This window comes from Podarcis melisellensis (genome assembly GCF_964234715.1).
Source record: "Podarcis melisellensis genome assembly, chromosome: 11".
Taxonomy (NCBI): Eukaryota; Metazoa; Chordata; class Lepidosauria; order Squamata; family Lacertidae; genus Podarcis; species Podarcis melisellensis.
The window spans coordinates 56,238,221-56,262,053 of record NC_138543.1 but is presented as its reverse complement, the minus strand read 5'-3'; the positions used below and the strand labels follow the sequence as shown (position 1 = coordinate 56,262,053).

Genomic DNA, 23,833 nt, shown 5'->3' with positions numbered 1-23,833 from the left:
CAAACAGCAATCTGTCAAAAACTTGAATTGCCTTTTGTTGTGCTTCAACTTTAAAGAGTGGGTTTTCCATTGACTGATGTAGCAGGAGAGGGGAAGGAGCACTGGGACACAGAGCTTTAAAGTGTAGATCTGTGTCAGGAAAAGAGTGCAGCAACAGGTAAGTGTGGGTAAGCCCTGAGAGGCAGCCTGGTGAACATGAAGTACCCTCCCATCTTTTCCCCTTTGGTTACTCTTTTCATCTTGCAAACTACATTCCCTAACCTCTCCTTGTTCCTCTTTGGTAAGTTTTCCTTCATACATTGCCTAGGAGGGCAGCCTGGGGCTATGCTAGTAACATAGATATCATCTATAACTAAACAAAAAAAAACAATAATCAAGGGAGTGGAGAGTAGAGTCCCAGAAATGGAATGAGAAATGAAGATGTACAGTTCTAGCCTTCACCTGGGCATCATGAGAGAGGACATCCACTCTTTGCATATTCAGACTGGGCAGAAATATCCCCCCATATTCCCCATAATATCCCCCCATGAAAGCAGGAGCTAAAATTCTACTTTGTCTTGCTGTGCTACGATGTGCCTATTTGGACTCACATGTGCACCGCCAGCACTCATGTATGTTCATATACAAACTGCTGGGAGGTTTAGGGTCTTTTGCTGGAGTTATGACATGCGCTTGTTATGGCTGTGTGTTGATCCTTAACCTTATGCCCATATTGACCAGCTGAAACTGCTCTAGTGATGGGCATCACGAGGCTTTGCTCTCTTCCCCTGCTTGGCTCTGACATTTCACCAATGAAAATAGGGACATCCTACCATACACTTCAATATTTCTCCAATGGAAATAGGGTTGTCCTAAGAAAAAGCGGGGCATTCTGGGATCAAATCAGAAGCTGTGATGGCTTCTTTAAATCTGGGACTGTCCCTGGAAAATAGGGACACTTGGACACAGTGGCGTAGCGTGGGGGTGCAGGGGGGGCCGGCCGCACCGGGCGCAACATCTGGGGGTTAGGGTTAGGGGGCGCAAATCCACAGGTTAGGGGGCACAAATTACTTGCCTTGCCCCACGTGCTGACAACCCATGCTACGCCACTGCTTGGACACTTTCTGCACCTGGCTGCCTCTGTTCCCATAGGCACATGACTGGAAGTTGTCAAGGGATCAAACAACTTGTTGGGTGATGAGGCTATCAAAGGCTACATGCTATCTCCAGGATCAGAGACAGTGAGCTCCCAAATGCTAGTACAGCAGGAGAGGACTTTCAGCCTTATGCTCTTGCTTGCAGTCTTTCCAGGAGCATCTGGTTGGCCACTTTGTGAAACAGGATCCTGGCTTGGGGGGGGGGAGCCTTGTGTCTGATCCAGCAGGGCTCTTCTCCTTGCATTCTGAGCTCTGCAAGATAAATGGAACCAGCCACATAAACTTGATGGATATGTTAAGGAGGGTGGCCATTAATTATGTTGACAGTGCTGGGAAAGAGGGTTGCCAAGTGGCTCTGAAAACGAGCAACAACAGGCTGCCTTTGCTGGTGCCTTTAACAGACATTTGGTATGCAGAAATCAGCAGGTGAAGCTTCTCCTTTTTTGCTTGTCTCTATGTGAGTTAAACCACAGAGCCTAGGACTTGCCGATCAGAAGGTTGGCGGTTTGAATCCCCGCGATGGGGTGAGCTCCCATTGCTCAGTCCCTGCTCCTGCCAACCTAGCAGTTTGAAAGCACATCAAAGTGCAAGTAGTTAAATAGATTCCACTCTAGTGGGAAGGTAAACGGCGTTTCCGTGCTCTGCTCTGGTTTGCCAGAAGTGGCTTAGTCATGCTGGCCACATGACCTGGAAGCTGTACGCTGGCTCCCTTGGCCAATAAAGCGAGATGAACACCGCAACCCCAGAGTCGGCCACTACTGGACCTAATGGTCAGGGGTCCCTTTACCTTTACCTATAGAAGTCACGGAAGACTGGCTAATTGCTATAGGTCTAATGGTTGCAAATGGCACAGCCTAAGGGGTTAATCCCGAAGGTTGGCTGTCCAACTTGGAAAGTAGAGATGCAAACAGACTTCCCCAAAGAACAGCTGACATGGGGAGTAATTTGTTTCAGTTCAGATTTAAAGGCAAACCTACCGAATTTCCACTTTCCAAAACAATTTGCAAACAGAAACCTAGCCTTGTGAGGAAGGGTTGAGGAGTTGGGTATGTTTGGCCCAGAGAAGAGAAAACTGAGAGGTGATAATGATAGCCATCTTCAAATATATAAAAGATTGTCACATGGAAGCTGGAACTGTCACATTGTTGGCTGGTCCAGAGTGCAGGACACCAACCAATTCATTCAAATAACAAGGAAGGAGATTCTGAGTAAACATTAGGAAGAACTTTCTCACAGTCAGAGCCGTTCAACAGTGGAAAGAACAACCTTGGTGGACTCTCCTTCGTTGGATGTTTCTAAACAAAGTTTGAATGTTCATCTGTTGGAGATTCTTTAGCTGGGATTCCTGCATTGGAGGGAATTGGAATAGATGACACTTGTGGTCCCTTCAAACTCTGCAGTTCTGTGGTTCTATAAAACACAGGTATCACCTGAAATTTGCACCAGTTTTGAATGCAAGCTGAGGAAAGTGCACATTTTAGTGAAAACAGCATGAAATTTGGGGAAAACACTTTGCAATAATCTGCATATCAGGCCAAACTCAAAGATGTGTATGCTAGGAGACATTTGCATTAAAATGCTGCTGAATTTTCATGACAACTCGTTATGAAAAAATATCCCTAACAGATTTGGAGATTTAGAGAACTGGAGTTAAGAGCAGGAAAACGAGATAAACCAAAACAGACAGATTCTCCCATTCCTAAGAGGAGCTCACCACATTAAAACTTAGGTTATAAAATATGCCTCCCCAGGTTGCAGGCTCAAGCCTTGGCGTTGCTTATCCCTTTTTAATAAATGAGTCGTGCTCCACCAATGTTCTGCATGCTCTTTATATTAAGCTGAAACAACAGGCACAGCCTCACAAAAATCAATGTGGCTACAATGATTAATGCCTGTTTAAGTATGATCAGGTGGGTAATGCTGGCCTAGTCTAATGACTCATTAAAAAGAACCAGGTGCTGAGACTCACAATACTGGCTCAGGCCAAAATCCTCCTAGATTTTGCAAGCGCCACCTGGGAGTTCAGAGACTCCTCTACTATCCTGGAGACAAGAGCAGGTGCTGCCTGAAATTGGTTTATGATAACATTTACGAGCCTTCTGCTCCCTCCATTTCCCTTGCATGCATTCCTGCTGGGTCTCCTTCTTGAGATGCACATTCTCTCTGAGTCTCCTTCTTTCAGTCTGTTTGTGTCCACCAACTTGATTGGAGAACTGGGCCCAAGCTAACAAAACCAATCTCAGTGGGGACAAGTGTAAGGTCCTTACACTTAGGCAGGAAGAACCAGCTGCACAAATAAAATATGGAGGACATCTGGTTTGCCAGTACAGGTAGTACGTACATGTGAAACTGATTTGGGTGGCTTAGCAGATCAGAAGCTTCACATGAGTGAACCATGAGATACAGTAGCAGCAAGGGAAAACTAATGCTGTTTTAGGCTGCATCAACAAAAGTGTTGTTGTTGTTGTTTAGTCATTTAGTCATGTACGACTCTTCGTGAACCCATGGACCAGAGCACGCCAGGCACTTCTGTCTTCCACTGCCTCCTGCAGTTTGGTCAAACTCATGCTGGTAGCTTCAAGAACACTGTCCAACCATCTTGTCCTCTGTTGTCCCCTTCTCCTTGTGTCCTCCATCTTTCCCAACATCAGGGTCTTTTCCAGGGAGTCTTCTCTTCTAATCAAGTGGCCAAAGTATTGGAGCCTCAGCTTCAACAAAAGTATAGTGTCCAGATAAAATGAATAGTAGTACTGCTCTATTCTGCCTTGGTTAGACCACGCCTGGTGTACTGTGTCCAGTTCTGGGTGCCACAATTTAAGAAGGATATTAATATGCTGAAATGTGTGCAGAAAAGGGCAACCAGGATGATCAAGGGTCTGGAAACCAAGGCTTATAAGGAACGGTTGAGGGAGTTGGGTATGTTTGGCCAGGAAAAGAGGAGACTGAGAGGAGGTAAGAAAGCCATCTTCAGATATCCAAAAGGAAGATGGAGAAAGTTTGTTTTCTCCTGCTCCTTAGGCTAGGACCCAAACCAATGGCTTCAATTTACAGTAATTAAAAGGCACAAATAAAGTATGCAGTAAGAGCTGTTCAACGGTGGAGGGTCTCCCTCCCTTGGAAGTTTTTTAACAGAGGTTGGATGGTCATCTCTTGTGAATGCTTTGGCTACGATTCCTGCATGGCAGAGGGTTGGACTAGATGACTAGATGATTGGGTTGATCTACATGAAGCCCATATAGTAGGACTTGGAAGACCCCAGACCTGGTAATAATAATTATTATTATTTATACCCTGCCCATCTGGCTAGCCTGGTCTAGATGGGCCATTGGTCTGACTAAATATATTCATCTGGTCTGCCCACACTTTTGAGGTTGATTTCCTAAATGCACTTTTTGATGTACAATCTGAAACAGGGCATGGGGATGGTATTCACTTGTATTCCATGTCTTTTTCAAGATGTGGAATCTCAAGCAAGATATGAACGCGAGAAGCAAATGCATAGCCTATATAAAGAGTCTGCAAATCTGAGCCCTTGAAAAACCCACATATTCCTAATAAAATGTTTTTATTAACAAGCAATGCCCTTAAAGTTGTTTATGGAGAAGATAAAAATGGGATATGAAAAATCGGGCAAGCGGCACACAGCTCACTAACATAAACAAGTGGTATTTTCCACCTGGCATCGCTCTCATAAACTTGTTTTCCTCCCTGTGCCCTTAAAGGAACGGCCCATGCAAAGTAGTGAAGCTTGGAGGCAAGTGGAATTCATTCCTCTCTGAACTGCCAGCTGATTTTTCTTTTCTTTTCTCCCATCAATGCTTTATGGGCACTAAGTCAAAAAAATGAATTATGCATAACATTTGTCCATGACAGTTTGGCTGAACTCTGGACTGAACTTGCAGGATCCCCTTTGCATTAATCCAGGAATCCTTCCCTATCTCATCATCATTTGGGTGATGGGTTCTTTCAGCCACAGGTGTCTGAAGCATTGAGCAGATGATCGTGACCCTGACCTAGTCTTTCGTTTCATATCCCCATAATGTTATATTAATGTGTACCTCTGTTTATTGGGGGTGTCACAAAGATCTTACCATCCCTTATTGAGGCAACCAATCACTGTGCTCTGCAGTACAGTGTTTCCTGCAGATTTCATCTTATCAAGAGATCTGTTCTTTACAACATCAGAATTGGGCCTTTAGTCTGGTGGCACTTGCTCATTGAAACTTCCTGCTATAACATATCACACACATGGTCTCTCTGCTGACTTTCCAGCACCTATTTGAAGACCTTCCTTTTTTTTATTGATACAGCAAGAAAAGAAAGAAAAAGAAAACAAAATACCAAATTGCACACAGGAATAACCATAGTCACAGAATTTTCTCAACAAACGCTAAAGCATAAATTGGTCTTAACACTAAAGACCCAACCTCCCATCTATTTCATATTTTGATTTTATATTACTTATTGCCAATACACATTTTTATCATAATTAAACTTTTTCTTAATATATCTTACTTCTTGCATTTGCCTTGCAACTAGTACTGAAGTTCCTCAAATGCTGCAACAGAGTTTAAACTACTATATTTATATTTCAAATATTCTTTGAAAACCTCCCAAAATCCCTGTTTAGATTTATTCTAAAAAAATTTCTGATAGACCGTCTAATTTGGCATATTCTGTCAGCTTTTGGATCCAGTCTTGTACAGAGGGAGAAGACCTTCCTATTGAAGAAAGGTTGGGACTTCTTCATTCAGAGAAAAGGTAAATAAGAGACACGAGAGAATTGAAAAATAAATAGATCATGGCATGGAAAGAGTCCCTCCCCCCTCTCATAGCACTAGAACTCAGGGGCAACCAGTGAAGCAGAATGCTGGGAAATTCAGGATGTGTAAAAGAAAGTACTTTTTTACATGGGGCAGAGTTGAACTGTGGAACTCATTTCCACAGGAGGCCGTGATGGACATCAACCTAGTTGACTTGAAAAGAGGATTAGACAAATGCATGGAGAAGAGGACTATCAGTGGTGACTAACCATGATAGCTGTGCCTTGCCGTTATGGTCCTTGTGTTCCTTTTTCAACACACCTTCTAAGTGGAGAGTTTTATCCCACTTGATATCTGTATTGGATATATTTTTTGTAAGATGTGTAATTGTTTTAACTGTGCTTTTCAAGACATGTGTTGTTGTTCTTTACATTCAATGTTATTGTTGTTTTAAAAAGTTGTTATAGCTATGAGATGTTTCAAACGCAAATCGAAAATAATAACATAGCTGTCAAGTGTCCCTTATTTGAAGGGACAGTCCCTTATTCCAGCGCCATGTCCCACTGCTGTCCCTTATTGATGGATGTCCCTTAAATGTCCCTTAAATCATGTCCCTTAAATTTCAAAGGAAGCAGCTCCTCTCCCTCCCTCCCTGCCGGCCAGGGAGGAGGGAGGCTCCAACTGTGTTTCTTGGTTGTGTTGCTCACCCAATAAGAAGTCTAAGAACGACTGGGGGTGGAGCTTGCATGCCTTGTGTGTGGCTAGTTAATGCAAGCTGAGGGTTTTTTTGAATGCTGGGCGTAATTTTGTTGCACGTGCTGCTGCAAACTTTGCAGTGCAAAGCCAGGCCGGGGAGCCATCTTAAGTTGAGGCTGCATAGGCCTTGTGGTACATGTGATTCAGATTCTATTCAGTTAAACCACTGGTTACAAAGTTGGTTGGACAGTGTTCTCGAGGCTACCAGCATGAGTTTGACCAGACTGCAGGAGGACAGGAAGACTGGAATGCCTGGAACAGGTGAGGCTGCGCGTCCCTTATTTTGGCTGCTGGTCCCTTATTTTCTAATCTGTAAATTGACAGCTATGAAATAATAATCCCACTAGTGCTACATAATGTTAATCCCACTCTTTGAATGAATAGACTCGTTAGTGTGGCAATACACACACACACTGAAGCTCTCTGTCTATTGAAGACAGGAAGGCAATTTTTCTGTACTCTTTTTGGGACCAGCTGAAAACTTTTTTCTTTAGGCAAGTCTACCCTTAGTCCTTAATGTATTGCTCGGAATGTTGCTATACATTGGAGTTTTTTTTGCATTTCTCAAATGTCCGAAAGTAGTCATTGGCTCAAAAACCCCTCTGAAAGTTGCTTTTAAGATGTGTGCTTTGAGATAAGCTATGTCTAGAAATGAATCTCGTGAAATCCTACAAAAATCTCAGTACTGCCCACCCCACACAAAGAGTCCAAGGAGAATTACTCCCAGGGAACTATAAGAATGTGCGCTCTCTCTCTCTCTCTCTCTCTCTCTCTCTCCATCCCTCCCTGTGTGTACCCCACCCCCCACAAATCTGAGCAAAGCCTTAATCTGGGACTTTGAATTAGCCCCAATCTGAGTGGGGAGCATATTGGCAAACCTGACTCCTTGCAGCCAGTATGATTGAACCCACTGCTCCTTGGTAAGCAGAGGGCAAAATCTTGCTCAGGTTGGCTTCTTGCAGGATAAGACACCTGCAACCCAAACCTGGTGTAAGGCTGTATGAAAGCCATCTTGCAATCAGCCTCATGCTACTCTTTGCAGAGGTTGTGTGCTTCTCCTTCAATCAAGGACTTTTCTCAACATGATTGCGCTGGAGACCAGATCCACCCAAACTGGCCCAATTTGGTTCAGGTTTTGTCTGAATCTAGTGAACTGTATACACACACAAGGCAAAAAGGTAAAGGAGCCCAGGACGGTTAAATCCAGTCAAAGACGACTATGGGGTTGCAGCCCTCATCTCGCTTTCAGGCCGAGGGGGCAGCTGTTTGTCCACAGACAGCCTTCCAGATCATGTGGCCAGCGTGACTAAACTGGTTCTGGTGCAATGGAACACTGCGATGGAAACCAGAGTTCACGGAAACGCCGTTTACCTTCCTGCCGCAGCGGTACCTATTTATCTACTTCTACTGGCATGCTTTCAAACTGCTAGGTTGGCAGGAGCTGGGACAGAGCAACGGGAGCTCACCCCGTCATGGGGATTCGAACTGCTGACCTTTTGATCAGCAAGCCCAAGTGGCTCAGTGGTTTATACCACAGTGTCTCCTGTGTCCCTACACACACACACACACACACACACACACACACACACACGGTAACATCTGTGTAGATTTTTAAAAATGCAGATTAATGCAGAAACAGGGAAAAACTGATTTCTGGATGTACACAGGATGTGAGATTGAAAGTGACCAGACTGACATGGGCTCAAATTACAATGTGACTCCATCCCTTTGGAAAATGGGCACTTTCCTAAGGACGGAAATATTACAGGGGAAAGTAGTTGCCTTGGAGGTTTTTCTTTTTATAATTCACTCTTGCTTATCCATCAGGGTGCTCCAACAACTATTTTTTTTCCCCATTAAGAGGTTGGAAATGTGCTTGCTGCAATTTGCACTTATATAAAGCTTACTTGGATAGATTACAGTCACTGGTCATTTATTTTTATTGCTGTCTTTGCTGCCTTGTTTTAATAGGAGGAGTTTGCTTACGGTGGATGGCTCGATTGCACTCCCCCCACCAAGGGCCAACATACGCTTTCCATTCTCTCTTCAGACCTTCTCATGACCATATCCCCATCCTTGTTTGGGGTTGTGATGATGCTGAAGTTCAGAAATTGTGCCTTTTTGCTTCTTGTCTTATTGCTTTGGCAAGCGCATGTGTTTCCCACAATTGTCATTTATGGCAGCTGCCCTTTGCTTGGTGGTGATGACAATTGTTGGATTGCTATGACTTTGCCCATCTGTCCTAATCCTTTCCGAAATGGGCTGACTGGGAAGCAAATAGTGGTGAAACTGAAGTGAGGAATGGAATCCAAAAGGATGAGCATGTTGTTGTTGTTGTTGTTTAGTCGTTTAGTCGTGTCCGACTCTTTGTGACCCCATGGACCAGAGAACGCCAGGCACTCCTGTCTTCCACTGCCTCCCGCAGTTTGGTCAAACTCATGCTGGTAACCTCGAAAACACTATCCAACCATCTCGTCTTCTGTCACCCCCTTCTCCTTGTGCCCTCCATCTTTCCCAACATCAGGGTCTTCTCCAGGGAGTCTTCTCTTCTCATGAGGTGGCCAAAGTACTGGAGCCTCAGCTTCACAATCTGTCCTTCCAGTGAGCACTCAGGGCTGATTTCCTTCAGAATGGAGAGGTTTGATCTTCTTGCAGTCCATGGGACTCTCAAGAGTCTCCTCCAGCACCATAATTCAAAAGCATCAATTCTTCGTCCATCAGCCTTCTTTATGGTCCAGCTCTCACTTCCATACATCACTACTGGGAAAACCATAGCTTTAACTATACGAACCTTTGTTGGCAAGGTGATGTCTCTGCTTCTCAAGATGCTGTCTAGGCCTGTCATTGCCCTTCTCCCAAGAAGCAGGCGTCTTTTAATTTCGTGGCTGCTGTCACCATCTGCAGTGATCATGGAGCCCAAGAAAGTAAAATCTCTCACTGCCTCCATTTCTTCCCCTTCTATTTGCCAGGAGGCAAGGATGAACATAGATGAGCATACAACTTCGAAATATAGCAGAATCTTGTTGTGAGTTTGGGGGTGGTCTGTTTGCATGATGCCCTGTGCCCCTTCTAATTTTTGGAGTCTTGTACCCAGGAAAGGTTACAACAGCCTTTGTCAACCTGTGGGTCCCCAGATGTTGTTGAACTACAACTCCCATCACCCCTAGCTAGCAAGGCCAGAGCTCAGGGATGATGGGAGTTGTAGTCCAATAACGTCTGGGTACCCACAGGTTGAGAACCGTTGGATTAGAACCTGATGGAAGGTCCCATTGCCAACTGGGCAACTGCAAGTTAATACTCATAGCTTGCCACTTAAGCACCTCAATCAGCAACTCTTTGTCTAGGGCAATGGTTGTGAATCATCACCACTCCTGGCTGATACATCAAAGGTAGTTGTGGGTAGTGATGTAAGGTGAGAATATTCTCTGGAGAATATTCTTGAGAATTTAACATCACGAGTTGTGGGTGATCTGAGCTGAGATCAGACTATAAACCAAGGACTTATTTAGAATTCTGTGTCCAAATTCCTTTCTCATTTTGTTTTGTTTCCTCCGCCAGAGCTTTCCTCATGAAAACTCACTCTCTAAAGCTGAATAAGAGCAAACAGCAATTTGTGGAAAACCTGGATTGTTGTTTATTGCACTTCAGCTTCAAAGAGTGGGTTTTCATGGGGAAAGCTCTGGAACAACAACCAGGGCACTCAGACACAGAATTTTAAAGTGTGGACCTGTGTTTGCAAAGAGCAAAGAGAAGGTCAGTGTGGATAAGCTCTGAAAAGCTAGGCCACAGAGCAACAGTGGCGTAGCGTGGGTTGTCAGCACCCGGGGCAAGGCAAGTAATTTGCACCCCCTAACCCATAGATTTGCGCCCCCTAACCCATGGATTTGCGCCCCCTAACCCTAACCCCCAGATGTTGCGCCCGGTGCAGCCGGCCCCCCCTGCACCCCCCACGCTACGCCACTGCAGAGCAAGGCTTGGTTTCTGCTGCAATCCTAGGCTGTGAGTATGATAGAAGCAAGACCTTTTCAGGTATTAATGACTTGAGACCCTCCATCTTAGGCTCAGGTTGCATATATGTATAAATAAACCATGTATCCTAAAGATACCACAGTCTCTGCTGTCCCTCATTCCAAGGGACCCCTGTAGTATCGCACCACTTGGAGACTGGGGTGGTTTTTTATAATGTATTGAGGGTGCATTATTTGTACAGCTCAATAAGGTGCAAAAATGGGGGGAGGAGGAGGGGAAGGGGAAGGGGAAGAAGAAGAAGAAGAAGAAGAAGAAGAAGAAGAAGAAGAAGAAGAAGAAGAAGAAGAAGAAGAAGAAGAAGTTGTTTTTTCCTTTTTTAAAAAACTGAGTTAATAAATTTCATTTTAGGGTCTTTTTAAAATGTAATTTTTTATCAACTGTTCTAGTGTGTTTTTTGTTTTGCCAGCACTCTTAATGAACAACAGCTCCCAGAATTCATTGGGAGGAGCCGTGACTATTTAAAGCAGGCTTACTCATCCTCGGCCCTCCCTCCAGTTGCTTTTGGCCTCCAACTCCCATGATCCCTAGCTAGCAGGACCAGTGGTCAGGGATGATGTGACTTGTAGTCTCAAAACATCTGGAGGGCCGAGGTTGAGGAAGCTTGTTTTAAAGTGATATCACTGTGTTTTAAATGTGGCCTTAGAAGAAGAGAAGAAGAGTTTGGATTTGATATCCCACCTTTCACTCCCCTTCAGGAGTCTCAAAGCGGCTAACATTCTCCTTTCCCTTCCTCCCCCACAACAAACACTCTGTGAGGTGAGTGAGGCTGAGAGACTTCAGAGAAGTGTGACTAGCCCAAGGTCACCCAGCAGCTGCATGTGGAGGAGCGGAGACGTGAACCCGGTTCACCAGATTACAAGACTACCGCTCTTAACCACTACACCACACTGGCTCTTAGAATAGAACAAATCACAGTGGAAGTTGTCCGATCCACCCTTCCCCTGGGCAACGTGAGAATGTTTGAAATGCTGAGAGCCATGCTCATTTTCTCCAGCTCACTTCAAATGTGCTGTGAGTTTCTACAAAGCTGCTCCCCAGGGAGATGGTTCCATGGGCCAATCAATCTTTCTGCGAGCAAATGTTTGCTGATAAATGCCCTCCCTCGAAAGGCACATCAAGCGAGCGCCCCATAGCCGAATTAAATATTCAACCCAAATGTCCCTTGGTTTTAATTCAATCATTTCATCCCATTATCCCCACTGGTTGCAGCCCCTCCTCTCTCACTCTGGAGGCTCCCTTGTTAATGCCCATGCTCCCTTAAAGTCTTACAAATTGCAAGGGCTGTCGAGACCCCTAGCCTAATTCCCCATCAATTAACACAAATTGAAAGAATGGTGTTAGTTAATACCAAAGAATCCAGGGTCTATTGTTTGTCGAAGCTGCACATGTACAGCCCCTTTAATCCCATCCTCATAAATCAGAAACTCTGGGCCTTTAATAATATTTTGTTGCTCTCCTCTGACCCTCGTCCAATTTGTCACCATCTCTGTGCCTCCCCCCCCTCCCGCAACCCCCAGTTCTGAAGGGAGAAACCTTCATGCCACGTTCTCTCAACAACCCGTTGGTATTTGACTTACACAAGGGAACCCATTAAATGTACACATGGGAAACATAATTGAATCCCAGTCGCCTCTGGCAGGCGAAATCACAGATGCTGACGAAATAATGAAAGGCTTTATGTTTGTGTCGCCCCCGAGGCGGAAAGAATTCTGACCAGCAGTTCTGTCCAGATTTGTAAAAATAAATGTTAATGCAAAAACATGAATGCATTTTGAGCCTGACAGAATGATGATAAATGGCTTCAAGTTGAGTGAAGGCCTTTTCCTCCCAGGGATGGAAGCTGCTCTGCCTATTTCTTCACAGGATCGTCCAATGTTTAAAAGGTTTAAAACCAGAGTTGGGGGAACTACGGACATCTGGGTGCTGTAGGACTTCATCTCCCATCATCTCTGACCACTGGGCATGCTGGCTGGGACTGACAGGAGTTTTATTATCTGTTTGTTTGGTTGGCTTTTTATATTATAGTGTTGCCATATGTCCTGGAAATCCTGGACATGTCCTCTTTTGGGGGACCAACAGGCCCATTGCAGGCAATTTTTTACATTTTAGAGGAGATGCCTATTTTTTTTGAGGGGGTTGTTTGTTTGTTTGTTTGTTTGTTTGATTTTTGGCTTGGGCTCAGGCACACGCAGCTCAGGCGCAGGCAGCTCTGTATGCCACAGCCACTGCCAACCCGAGCCAGGAAAGAAGCACACGGGTGCTCTGTCTGCCTCAGCTGCTGCCAGCCTAAGCTGGGGAAAGAGGTGTGCAAGTGTGGTAGCAGTGGCCCCAAGTCCCTGTACCTGCATGCCTCTCTGCCCGGCTCTGGCTGGCAGCAGTTCAAGCTGTCCTCTTTTTTGCTCTTCAAGATATGGCAACCCTGCTTTATATAAAAATGTTTATGTGCCACTATATCACAAAATGTATGGAAGTGAGAGCTGGACCATAAAGAAGGCTGACCGCCAAAGAACTGATGCTTTTGAATTATGGTGCTGGAGGAGACTCTTGAGAGTCCCATGGACTGCAAGAAGATCAAACCTATCCATTCTGAAGGAAATCAGCCCTGAGTGCTCACTGGAAGGACAGATCTTGAAGCTGAGACTCCAATACTTTGGCCACCTCATGAGAAGAGAAGTCTCCCTGGAAAAGACTCTGATGTTGGGAAAGATGGAGGGCACAAGGAGAAGGGGACGACAGAGGAAGAGATGGTTGGTCAGTGTTCTCGAAGCTACCAACATGAGTTTGACCAAACTGCGGGAGGCAGTGGAAGACAGGAGTGCCTGGCATACTCTGGTCCATGGGGTCACGAAGAATCGGACACAACTAAATGACTACACAACAACAACAATTTCACAAAAGTATATCAAAGCAGTTTGCAACAGTAGAAATGAATTACAGCCATACAGTAAAAGCACAACAAGTTTTTTAAAAGTTAAAACTGAGATCAGTAAACCATTGTGGAAAGATGTTCTCTTAATTGCCTACATAGGCCTGGCAGAATAGGAAAGTTTCCAGCGGGTTGTTAAAAGTTGGCACAGTGCGCCCCCACTGAGTCTATTGGCAGGCTGTTCCACAGGACTGGATCAATGGCACTAAAGTTTCAGTTTCTCATGGTTGTTGAATGAGCCTCACCATTTCGGGAAATGACCAGAGGCATTTCTGCAGATGGTCTCAGTGATCCAACAGAGTCCAACAGCACATAGAGAACCAAAGATTCCCCAAGGCTGTTTTAAACAAATACAAGTAGGTGCAACAGGATACCCAGCATAATTCAGCCTAAAAATGAGGCTCTTAAATTGCTCCAACTCGCAAGAGGGTGGTGACCAGACAGGAAGTGAGAAGTCAAAATCCATTAGGAATTTTCTTTTTAAAGACACCAGCAGAAGGCCAATGAACACATCACAGTTTGTGAAAGATTGGAGCCTAATGAAATCAAAGGGGGGAAATCAGCAGCACATTATACATGAATAAATCTCGGGAAAGGAAGAAATCAGAAATAGTATATGCAAATAAAGATTGCGTGGAAAAACAAAATAAAATATGAAATATGCAGCTTAACTTTTAAACTGAACAGTATTCAGAAGAATGATGTTCAAGATTCAAATCAGGTACAATTCAGCCATTGCTGAATCCTGCAGTAGCTCACCTAAACTCCTTGCTCACTCTAGTTAAAGCTCACTGCATTATCCCAGCTGTCCCAACCCCATGGTCTTTTCATTTGAGAGAACAGAGTTACCAATCCAGTGTGAAATTCCAGGAATCAGGAATCCTGTGGTCTTTGATGCACGTTACTACAGATTGATCTGGTGTCCCAGTTACAGAATCCAGGAAAATCCAATCAGAAAATCAGTCCAGGTAAAACTTATATATATATAAAGCTTTCATATGAAATAGTGAAGTCTGAACCAGGAATAAAATAATCAGAGCTGGTAAAAAACAAAACAAAACAGCACAGAAAAACATTCCCAATGACACTGGTTCTGAAAGACCTACACTGGTTGCCAGTGAGGTACTGAACCCAATTCATAGAATCATAGAATCATAGAGTTGGAAGAGACCACAAGGGCCATCGAGTCCAACCCCCTGCCAAGCTGGAAACACCATCAGAGCACTCCTGACATATGGCTGTCAAGCCTCTGCTTAAAGACCTCCAAAGAAGGAGACTCCACCACACTCCTTGGCAGCAAATTCTACTGTCGAACAGCTCTTACTGTCAGGAAGTTCTTCCTAATGTTTAGGTGGAATCTTCTTGAAGTTTGGATCCATTGCTCCATGTCCACTTCTCTGGAGCAGCAGAAAACAACCTTTCTCCCTCCTCTATGTGACATCCTTTTATATATTTGAACATGGCTATCATATCATCCCTTAACCTCCTCTTCTCCAGGCTAAACATGCCCAGCTCCCTTAGCTGGGAGCTGGTACTAGCATATGAACTCCCAAGCCCTTGGCTTGGGGCCCAAATACCTAAAAGAGCATCTCTCAAAGTATCAGGCATCTGAAACTCTATGATCAGCAGGTGAGACTTTCTTGGTGGTGGTTCAATGGGGACCTCCTGGTTGGCATTGACCATCAACAGGGCCTTTTCAGTGGTGCCTCCCAGTTTGTGGTGAGGTGTGCCTGGTGCCTTCCTGGTGAGGTTTGCCTGTCTTCATCATTATTGTCTTTTAGAAGCAATTTGAATACAGTCCTGTGTACCCAGGCATGTGACGGCTGAAGAACACTGTTCCCAGCAATCCTGAAATTACCGAATACTTGTTTTTAACCACAACTATTTTTAGGTTGTTTAAACTGTTTATAGAATGCTTTTTAAGCTTGTTTTCTTCTGCTGCCCTGGGCTCCTTCAGGAGGAAAGGCAGGATATAGATCCAAATAACGACAATGGCACAATCCATAAAGGCAAAACCGCTTGAGGATGGTGCAAGGCTAAGGAGGAGGCATAGCCTGCGGAGAAGGACACTGAGAGAGAAGGAGAGTCTTGAGGGCCTGATAGAGATTCTGAAGGGCCACATTTGACTGCCAGGCTGAATGTCCACCCAACCCTGTTGCATCCCATTCACCATAACACTGTTGTTAGGACAGGATCAATTTCACTGACTGCATTGCAGGGGGATAGACTAGATTAGGCTTACCAGACATCCCCATTTCCCGGGGGCAGTCCCCGAATTTGCGAATAAGTCCCCGGACAAATTCCATCCCCAGAATGTCCCCGGATTTCATCTAATGTCCCCAGAAAACGCAGCAGCGGCAGTCTCAGCAGCCTGGAGCAGAGGCTCTGGCTGGCTTCAGGAGCTGCTCAGAAGTCCCCATATGATGGTGGTGCAGGGGCTCTAAGATGCAGCTTCTGAGCTGCCTCCACCTTCTCTGACCCCAGCAACTATGTTGTGAAGGAAGGCTTCATGCTGCTTATCGGAGCAGCCTCTCAACTCCTACTTGTGTGTAAGCAGGAGCGGGGCAGGGATCTCTCAGTTGTGAAGGGAAGCTTCACGCTGCCTATCAGAGCTTGCGTGCAAGCAGGAGGGGGCAGGGATCTCTCACTTAAGCAACAGGAAGCCTCCCTTCCCAGCCGAGGGATCCCTACCCCCTCCTGCTTGCACACAAGTAGGAATGGGATTGGCGCTGCTCCGATGGGAAGGGAGGCATCGCGCTGCCTGAGCCTCACCACCGCCACTGCTCTTGGCCCTCCTTCTCCACCTTTCATCCCTGACCCACTGCGCACCACTTCCCCACCACCACCACCACTGAAGAACCAACAACTCAGGGGTTGCACAGTCTCATGCAGAAAGGAGATAGAAGCCTTAGAGGAAGGGGAAACGTGGTGTTTGAAGTTAAGGAGGCGGCTGCTACCCCTCTGCCACCACCATCGCTGCAGCATCAACATCCCGAACGTGTAGTATTTATTTATTTATTTAGTCCCTGGATTCATTGAAAAACATCTGGTAACCTGGGATTAGATGGTCCTTCCAACTTTACAATGGTTTGATCCCACACTGAGGCATTGGGGAGCTGCCACTCATCCTTGCCATTAAGCTAAAACCAGATGGTTATTTCCAGGGCCTATGAGGCTTTGCCCACCTCTTCATATAGTATTGCACCCTGCACATTCCATCCCACTGTGAGTCATCTAGTAATTCCAGTTAACTCAGGAGTGCAATGTCAGTTCACTCTGGCTTGTTTAGAGCTCCTTCCTTTTAGAATGCTTAACCCGATGCTTTGTGCAGCCCTCATGGCTAATTACTGCAAACACTGAGCGGAGTGCATTGTAATTAATTATAGTTATTAGCGTAATTAGCATAACAAATTTAAAGACTGGGATGCAGGGTCCTTTAAATATATTTTGTGTATCGCTTGTTTTGCGCCTAAATAAGAGGGTAGTAAAAGGAAGCTGTTTGGGCTTTGCACAGACGGGCTGTTTTGGAAATGGGGCAGCTGGCTCCCTGGCAGATGTGTGAGTTTTTCCTCTTGGGCCAAAGCACTCCTCTCTGCTTTGCATGTCTTCCCTTTGTCTGGTGGAATCATAATGTTGGAAGGGGCTGGTGGGAGATCCACACACCACAAGACACAGCACCTGTTAAGTTGTGGGTGAACATATCAGACGACACAGCGATTCTTCAAACAGCTCTTGTTTATTCACAGGCCAGAACAGAACTGAACTGAAGGGTTCAGCCAGCCTGCCTATATAGAGCTCCACTACAACACAACTGTAACCATTTTCTGTAACTATCCAATCACTGAACGCCACTTTCAATCCCCTATTTGCATATGTGGACCCGAGTGAAAACTATCTACAGTATCCCCCTGATGGCCCAGGGTGAGAACTTCATTACTGATCAGGGCCTGTCATTTGGGTCACCATGTGCCACAACAATCTGAGTGCAGATTCTGTGTGATAAGCATAATAATAATAATAATAATAATAATAATAATAATAATAATAATAATTTATTATTTATACCCCACCCATTTGGCTGGGCTTCCCCCGCAACTCTGGGCGGCTTCCAACAAAGATTAAAAATACATTAAAATGTCACATATTAAAAAAATTCCTGAACAGGGCTTCCTTCTGATGTCTTCTAAAATGTTAGGTAGTTGTTTATCTCTTTGACATCTGATGGGAGGGTGTTCCACAGGGCGGGCACCACTACCGAGAAGGCCCTCTGCCTGGTTCCCTGTAGCTTTGCTTATCGCAGTGAGGGAACTGCCAGAAGGCCCTTGGTGCTGGACCTCAGCATCTGGGCAGAACGATGGGGGTGGAGACTCTCCTTCAGGTATACAGGTAACATATATTTTTAGGACCCACCTTATTTCTGTGGCCGGGGGTAGTTTTAAACTGTATACCCAAACGAGTGGACACTGAGGTTCACCTCCAAGGGTCATGTGGAGGTTCCCTCACTGCACAAAGTGAAGTTACAGGGAACCAGGCAGAGGGCCTTCTCAGTGGAGGTGCCCTCCCTGTGGAACGCCCTCCCATCAGATGTCAAGGAGATAAAGAACTACACAAGTTTTGAAAGACATCTGAATGCAACCCTGTATCAGGAAGTTTTTAATGTTTGATGTTTTATTATGTTTCTGTATGTGCTGGAAGCTACCCAGAGTGGTTGTTGAAGCCCAGACAGATGGGTGGGGTATAAAAAGAAGAAGAAGAAGAAGAAGAAGAAGAAGAAGAAGAAGAAGAAGAAGAAGAAGAAGAAGAAGAAGAAGAAGAAGAAGAAGAAGAAGAAGTAGTTAGGTTTTAATTGGGACCTTGGGGTGAAGGACAGATAATTAACAACAACAACAATAAGTTAAATTACTCTTATATGACCCGCAACGAATCTTGGGAAATGTAGTTGTTAAGGGTGCTGGCAATTGTAGCTCTTTGAGGGACTCTCCTAACAGCTCTCAGTACATTTAACAAACTACAGCTCTCAGGATTTGTTGAGGGAAGCCATGATTATTAAAGTCGTATCCGAGGGCTTTTCATATGTGGCATTTTGTAAACATTGTTTGGGTGGAAAATTGGCATGACAAAATTGAGAGAAGTGTGAATTTTGAAGGAGAGCTCTGATTCATTTTGCATATTGTTTCCATGAAGTGCAAATTTGATAGACCTGGCTTTAAATGTGTATTGACTTGAATTCTTCCCCCATCACCTAGCCAGCAATCCTTTTAGGATTGCACTTCAGGAAAACTTCAAGAACTGTCCTACATAGTGCAAACCTAGCAGACGGAAAGCCTCTTTGAGCACATTGCTTAGAATGGGCCCTGTGTTTCTGCAAGCACTTGGAACTGATGCTATCTTTCTCAGATTGAGCAGAGTGCCTGGGCCAATGGCAGCTCTTTTGTCACCTCTTCCCGCCCACCTCCTTCCTTGTGTCAACCCTCCACCTCCCTGTGCAAAGCCATTTAACACTTGAGATTCCTAGAGATAAGGACCAAAGAAGATCCCTGCTGGATCAGGACCAAAAGGGTTTTGCCCACCTTATTGCGTGACGAGTTCCCGCCTCCCACCAGTAGAAATAAAGACACATGACACCATTATTTATTCAATGCTCTAAAATTTGCCACAACTTTATTGGTTACAGGTATTGGTCCTATCCGACTATCCGGCTTCAGCCTGTTTGCTTGAAGACCGGGAAGGGTTAACACCAGCAGGGGGAGCCCTGCTGATGCACATCAACTAGAGACTCCCCTGGGGTCACCACTCGGGGGCGAGCTTTAGGCCCTGGCCTCCATAGGCTTCGGACGAGGCCACACCCCACGGAATCCCTTACTGGACTACCCTTCAATATTTGGGGAAGGTGATGGAGCTCCTCCCCCCCAACACATCTACATAACAATACCCCTACCAATGCCTAACCACCAAAACCAAAAGAGTTGTGGCGATTTGCTATGAGATAGGCAAAAAACCCAATGGCCAGTGCCAATTTGCCAAGTGGAAAAATTCCTACCAGGCCCTTTAACGGAGACCAACCGAGGTCCATAGCAAGGTCAAGAGGGGAACCTTAAAGGGCAGGCGGGCGGGTGGGAAACCTCAGCAGCTGAGCAGCCAAAAGAGGGAGATCCTGGGGCCGCAATTGCCTTAAGTCCTTCAGCAACTGCAGCTTTCCCCTTGACCATCATGACCGATAGTCATAGAATCCTAGAATTACAGAGTTGAAAGGGATTCCAAGGGTCACCTAATCCAACCTCATGAAATTCAGGAATCATAACTAGACATTGAAACACAGTGCCATTCCATGAAGTTAGCTTATCCCTCTTAAGCCAACTAAACTAGTAGCTCTTACCATACCATGTGAATTCTAGCAAAATGTGAAACTTATATTGAGTCAAACTATGGGTCCAACTGGCTCAGAATTGTCTATACTGATTTTCATTGGTTCTCCAGAATTTTAGGCAAGGGGCTGTCCCAGTCCTACCTGAAGGTTCTGGGAACTGACCCCTGAGACCTTCTGCATGCAAACTGTAGATGTTCTGTCACATGCTTCCACCATCCTCTGTTCATTTACCACCCACAGTATCTTCTGTTGTCAAGATCTGCTGCTGACCCGTTTCACTGAGTGACTACCCCCATGAAATGAAATCTTCTAGGAAGTAAGCCTAATTGTGTCCTGATGAAAATGTGTATAGGATTTCAGCCTTGGTGTTAAAAAAGGGAGATAACATTTTCTCTATCCACTTTAGAATGTGCATATATATATGTTGTACTTTTTAAATATCTGGCACATTCCCTCTTAAGTTACCATCTGCCCTCCTAAACAAAAAAATATCTGGACATTTTCACTTTCCCTCAAAGGGCAGATGTTCTGTTCTGTTGGATATTTTACTTGAGCAGCACCCTCCAAATTCACTTTGTATTTTTTATTTTAGACTAAGTTCAGCGGCAACTTAGAGGCATGTGACAAACTTTCACCAACATCACAATTAATGTTCCTACAGACGCCTGGGCTGCATAGGACCTTCTAAATCCCTTCCATGTGTAAAATGTACAGGTTGCAAAGTCCAGATGTTCTCTAATGTTGTGTCAGACATAAGGGCATCAAGGTGGGGAGAGGAAATCCCCTCCCCATCTGCTTGCTCAGTTCCCCTTTATGGATTGCCCCACGCCCTGAAACTCTGAGAGATTCTAGCAGGTCAATAAAATGTAGCTGCTTTTCACACCTTGTGTTGTCAAGGTAGGCTTTTTTTTTAACAAAAGGAAAGCACAGTTCATATACAAAATATGTACAGCTTGATTCAGCTGTTTGTTCAGTCTAGTAGTCCTGAGCCTTAATAGAGTGTACGGGGTTTAGCAGATGTAATTATAGGCATGTTTCAGAGGCAGGTACATCATCCCAGAAAGCAAGTGGCAAGACAGACTCTGCGTGCTCAGCAAAGTAGCTTTAAGATTAGAGGATGTTAAGTGTCAGCAAAGATAAATCAAAAGGTTACAATCTCTGGCAAAAGACAAACACCAGACCTAAGTAACAGCTCATTCGGAGGATACCGCAGCCACTGAACAACAGCACATCTCTCTCTCCAGGGCATTATAATATGTCTGATACCAACAAACTTCTTGTCCAGAGGGAGAAGGAGAATATCAGAGTTACATCCTAATAACTTTGCAGGCAAGAGGTGACTGTATTATGAGCCAAGGTCTAATGGCAAGCCGTAAAGAAGTCAAAAGGAAAAGTTGGGGAAAGTTAGCCGCAAGCATCCCATTGTCACTGCTGAGCTGGCTTTTTCATCGGCTGTGGGTGGGCTCCCTTGCACAACTCTAGGAATGGAAAGTTGAAGAGGGAAATATATAGGCCAATTCCTACTATCCCATTATAGCATGTAGCATCTGAAACTCGGGAGACACCAGGTTTCAGGTCCATCAGGCCCACATTCAAAACATCCAAAGGGCTATCACATCCATTGGACTCAATATGAGTTGTGCATTTGTAGTTTGACACAGCTCCTATTCCCCTCTCTCTTTCCACAATCAGTACAAGACTTTGACAATAGTAAATTCTTAGCAAACCAGCCCTTGGCTCAATAAATAAAGTCATTCAAAATCTTATTATTATTATTATTAACACCAACAGAAACCGACTCGCTAATCCAAATTATGGATCGACGGAGAGCAGGATTTATTAAATGTGCCCTCCCCCTATCCATACATCCATGTTCATCTCAAACACTGCCCTACAACACATACCCTAGCCCACCCAAAAGCAACAGCAGGAACTTACCACTCTTGCCTACTCCACCTGATCCCAACATCACCACCTTGTACTCCCTGGAGTCTCCTGGAGAACTGCTGGAGGAATTGGGAATTTCACGTTCAGTCTCCATCTTCTTCTGGGGAGGGGGGCGCACACAGAAGTGGCAGATGCTCTCTTTCAAACAACTATGCAAGCAATTGGGGAGGGGAAGAGAGTGAGAGAGACACGAGAGGTACAGTTTAGCAGTCTCTCTCGCTGGCTGCGGTGCCTGCAATAGCTGCAAAAGGTCTCATAGCAACCAGTTTAAGAGCTTCCAATAAAAATCCAGCTCGTCACCCCCCCCCTTTCTCACATACTTCCCTCCCTTCTGTGTATCGCTTTTCTTTCACTGTCCTCTTCCCGGACATGCAAAGCTGCCTATTGCTCACCAACCAAGCACCTTTATAGGACTTGTCTTGGCTATCCGTTCTGCTGTAAGAACAAGCTTCCTTCAGCAACACTGAGATCGTATTTGTTTTCACAACCGAAGGGTTGCTCCAAGCCTGAAGCAAGGTGACAGCTCAGCAAAGAACCCCCTGGATAATCTGGGATCCTGGATTTAACATTCTTACATATCAGAAGGCAAGGCTGCATAAATAGAAGGGTAGTTCCTATTTATACCAGGGGGTGTAAATAAGCAGGGAGCAGAATTCAGAGCAGTGCAAGGAACTAATCCACACAACACCAGTGTATTCTCATAGAAGCATAGAATTGTAGAGTTGGAAGGTCAGTTAGTCCAAACCCCAGTAAAAAAAAAAAGTAAAGGAGCACTGGACGGTTAAGTCCAGTCAAAGGCAACTATGGGGTGTGACACTCATTTCAGGCTCTTTTCAGGCTGAGGGAACCGTTTGTCCACAGACAGCTTTCCAGGTCATGTAGCCAGCATGACTAAACCGCTACTGGTGCACAGAGGACCGTGACAAGTGCCACAGAAACTTTGTTTACCTTCCCACTGCAGCGGTACCTATTTATCTATTTGTACTGGTATCCTTTGGAACTGCTAGGTTGGCAGAAGCTGGGACAGAGCAACAGAAACTCACCCCGTCATGGGGTTTCAAACCACCAACCTTCCGATCAGCAAGCCCTAGAAACTCAGTGGTTTAGCCCACAGCACCACCCGTGTCCAACCCTCAGTACTGCAGGAATTACACGGTTGTGTGAATCAGTACCTCAGATTGCTTTCTATAATATGAGAATCTAAGCAAAACGGGTATCTAAGGAATCTAATGCCAACCCTACAGAAAGTGCAAGATTCTGGTATCTTTGTCACAAAACTTTCGTCGAGTGATCTGGAGTAAAAGGTTAACTCCATGCAGGGCCAGACACAGGAGGAGTTCCACAAGATCAGCTTGGGTCCCTCTGACCCAAGAATGTCTCCTTGCCATCCTCTGACCTCAGATGACTCCACTGCAGATCCTTCAGTAAAGCCAAATCTGTCCAGCTCCACTGGTAAGGAGAGTGGAGATGTATTCACTTGAGTTCACATTTATGGGTGAACCTGCCAAGTATGTGCTTCCTGAGACAATACACAATTGGAAATACAGCCATCTTTGTAATTTGCATTTTAAACCAATCCAGGTTGGTAGCCATCACTGCCTTCTGCGGGCGCAAGCTCCACATTTTAACTATGCACTGAGAGTTCCACAATCAGGGGACTACAAGGAGGACTCTGCATGGACAGTAAAAACAGGGGTTGAGTAAGTTTCCAAGGACCATGGTTGAATGAGAGATGGAGGGGTGAGCGGTGTTAGGATTCCTGCTCCATGTTTGCAGTCATGGGATTGCTGTCTATCACATGACAGTGTATGTTTTCATTCCACAGTGTGGGAAGTGACGGAGACAGGATGTTTTGTACTACTGTGTTCCGTGAAGTAGGACTATTGTCCTTTGTTCTTTCTCTCTTTGC

The 23,833-nt window shown here is 45.1% G+C and overlaps 1 protein-coding gene across 2 annotated transcripts in view; it reads right to left on the bottom strand.

The window, feature by feature from the left end:
* RIT2 (Ras like without CAAX 2) overlaps positions 1-22,164 on the bottom strand; it is a 248,582-nt gene extending 226,418 nt beyond the window's left edge. Inside the window, exon 1 of one of the 2 annotated variants that reach the window (XM_081930058.1) lies at positions 21,916-22,164. In XM_081930058.1, the coding sequence (XP_081786184.1) occupies positions 21,916-22,018 (103 nt within the window). In that variant the 5' untranslated portion in view covers positions 22,019-22,164. The remainder of the gene's footprint in view (positions 1-21,915) is intronic. The other variant, XM_081930057.1, reaches the window with a different exon arrangement.
* Positions 22,165-23,833: the final 1,669 nt, after the last annotated feature.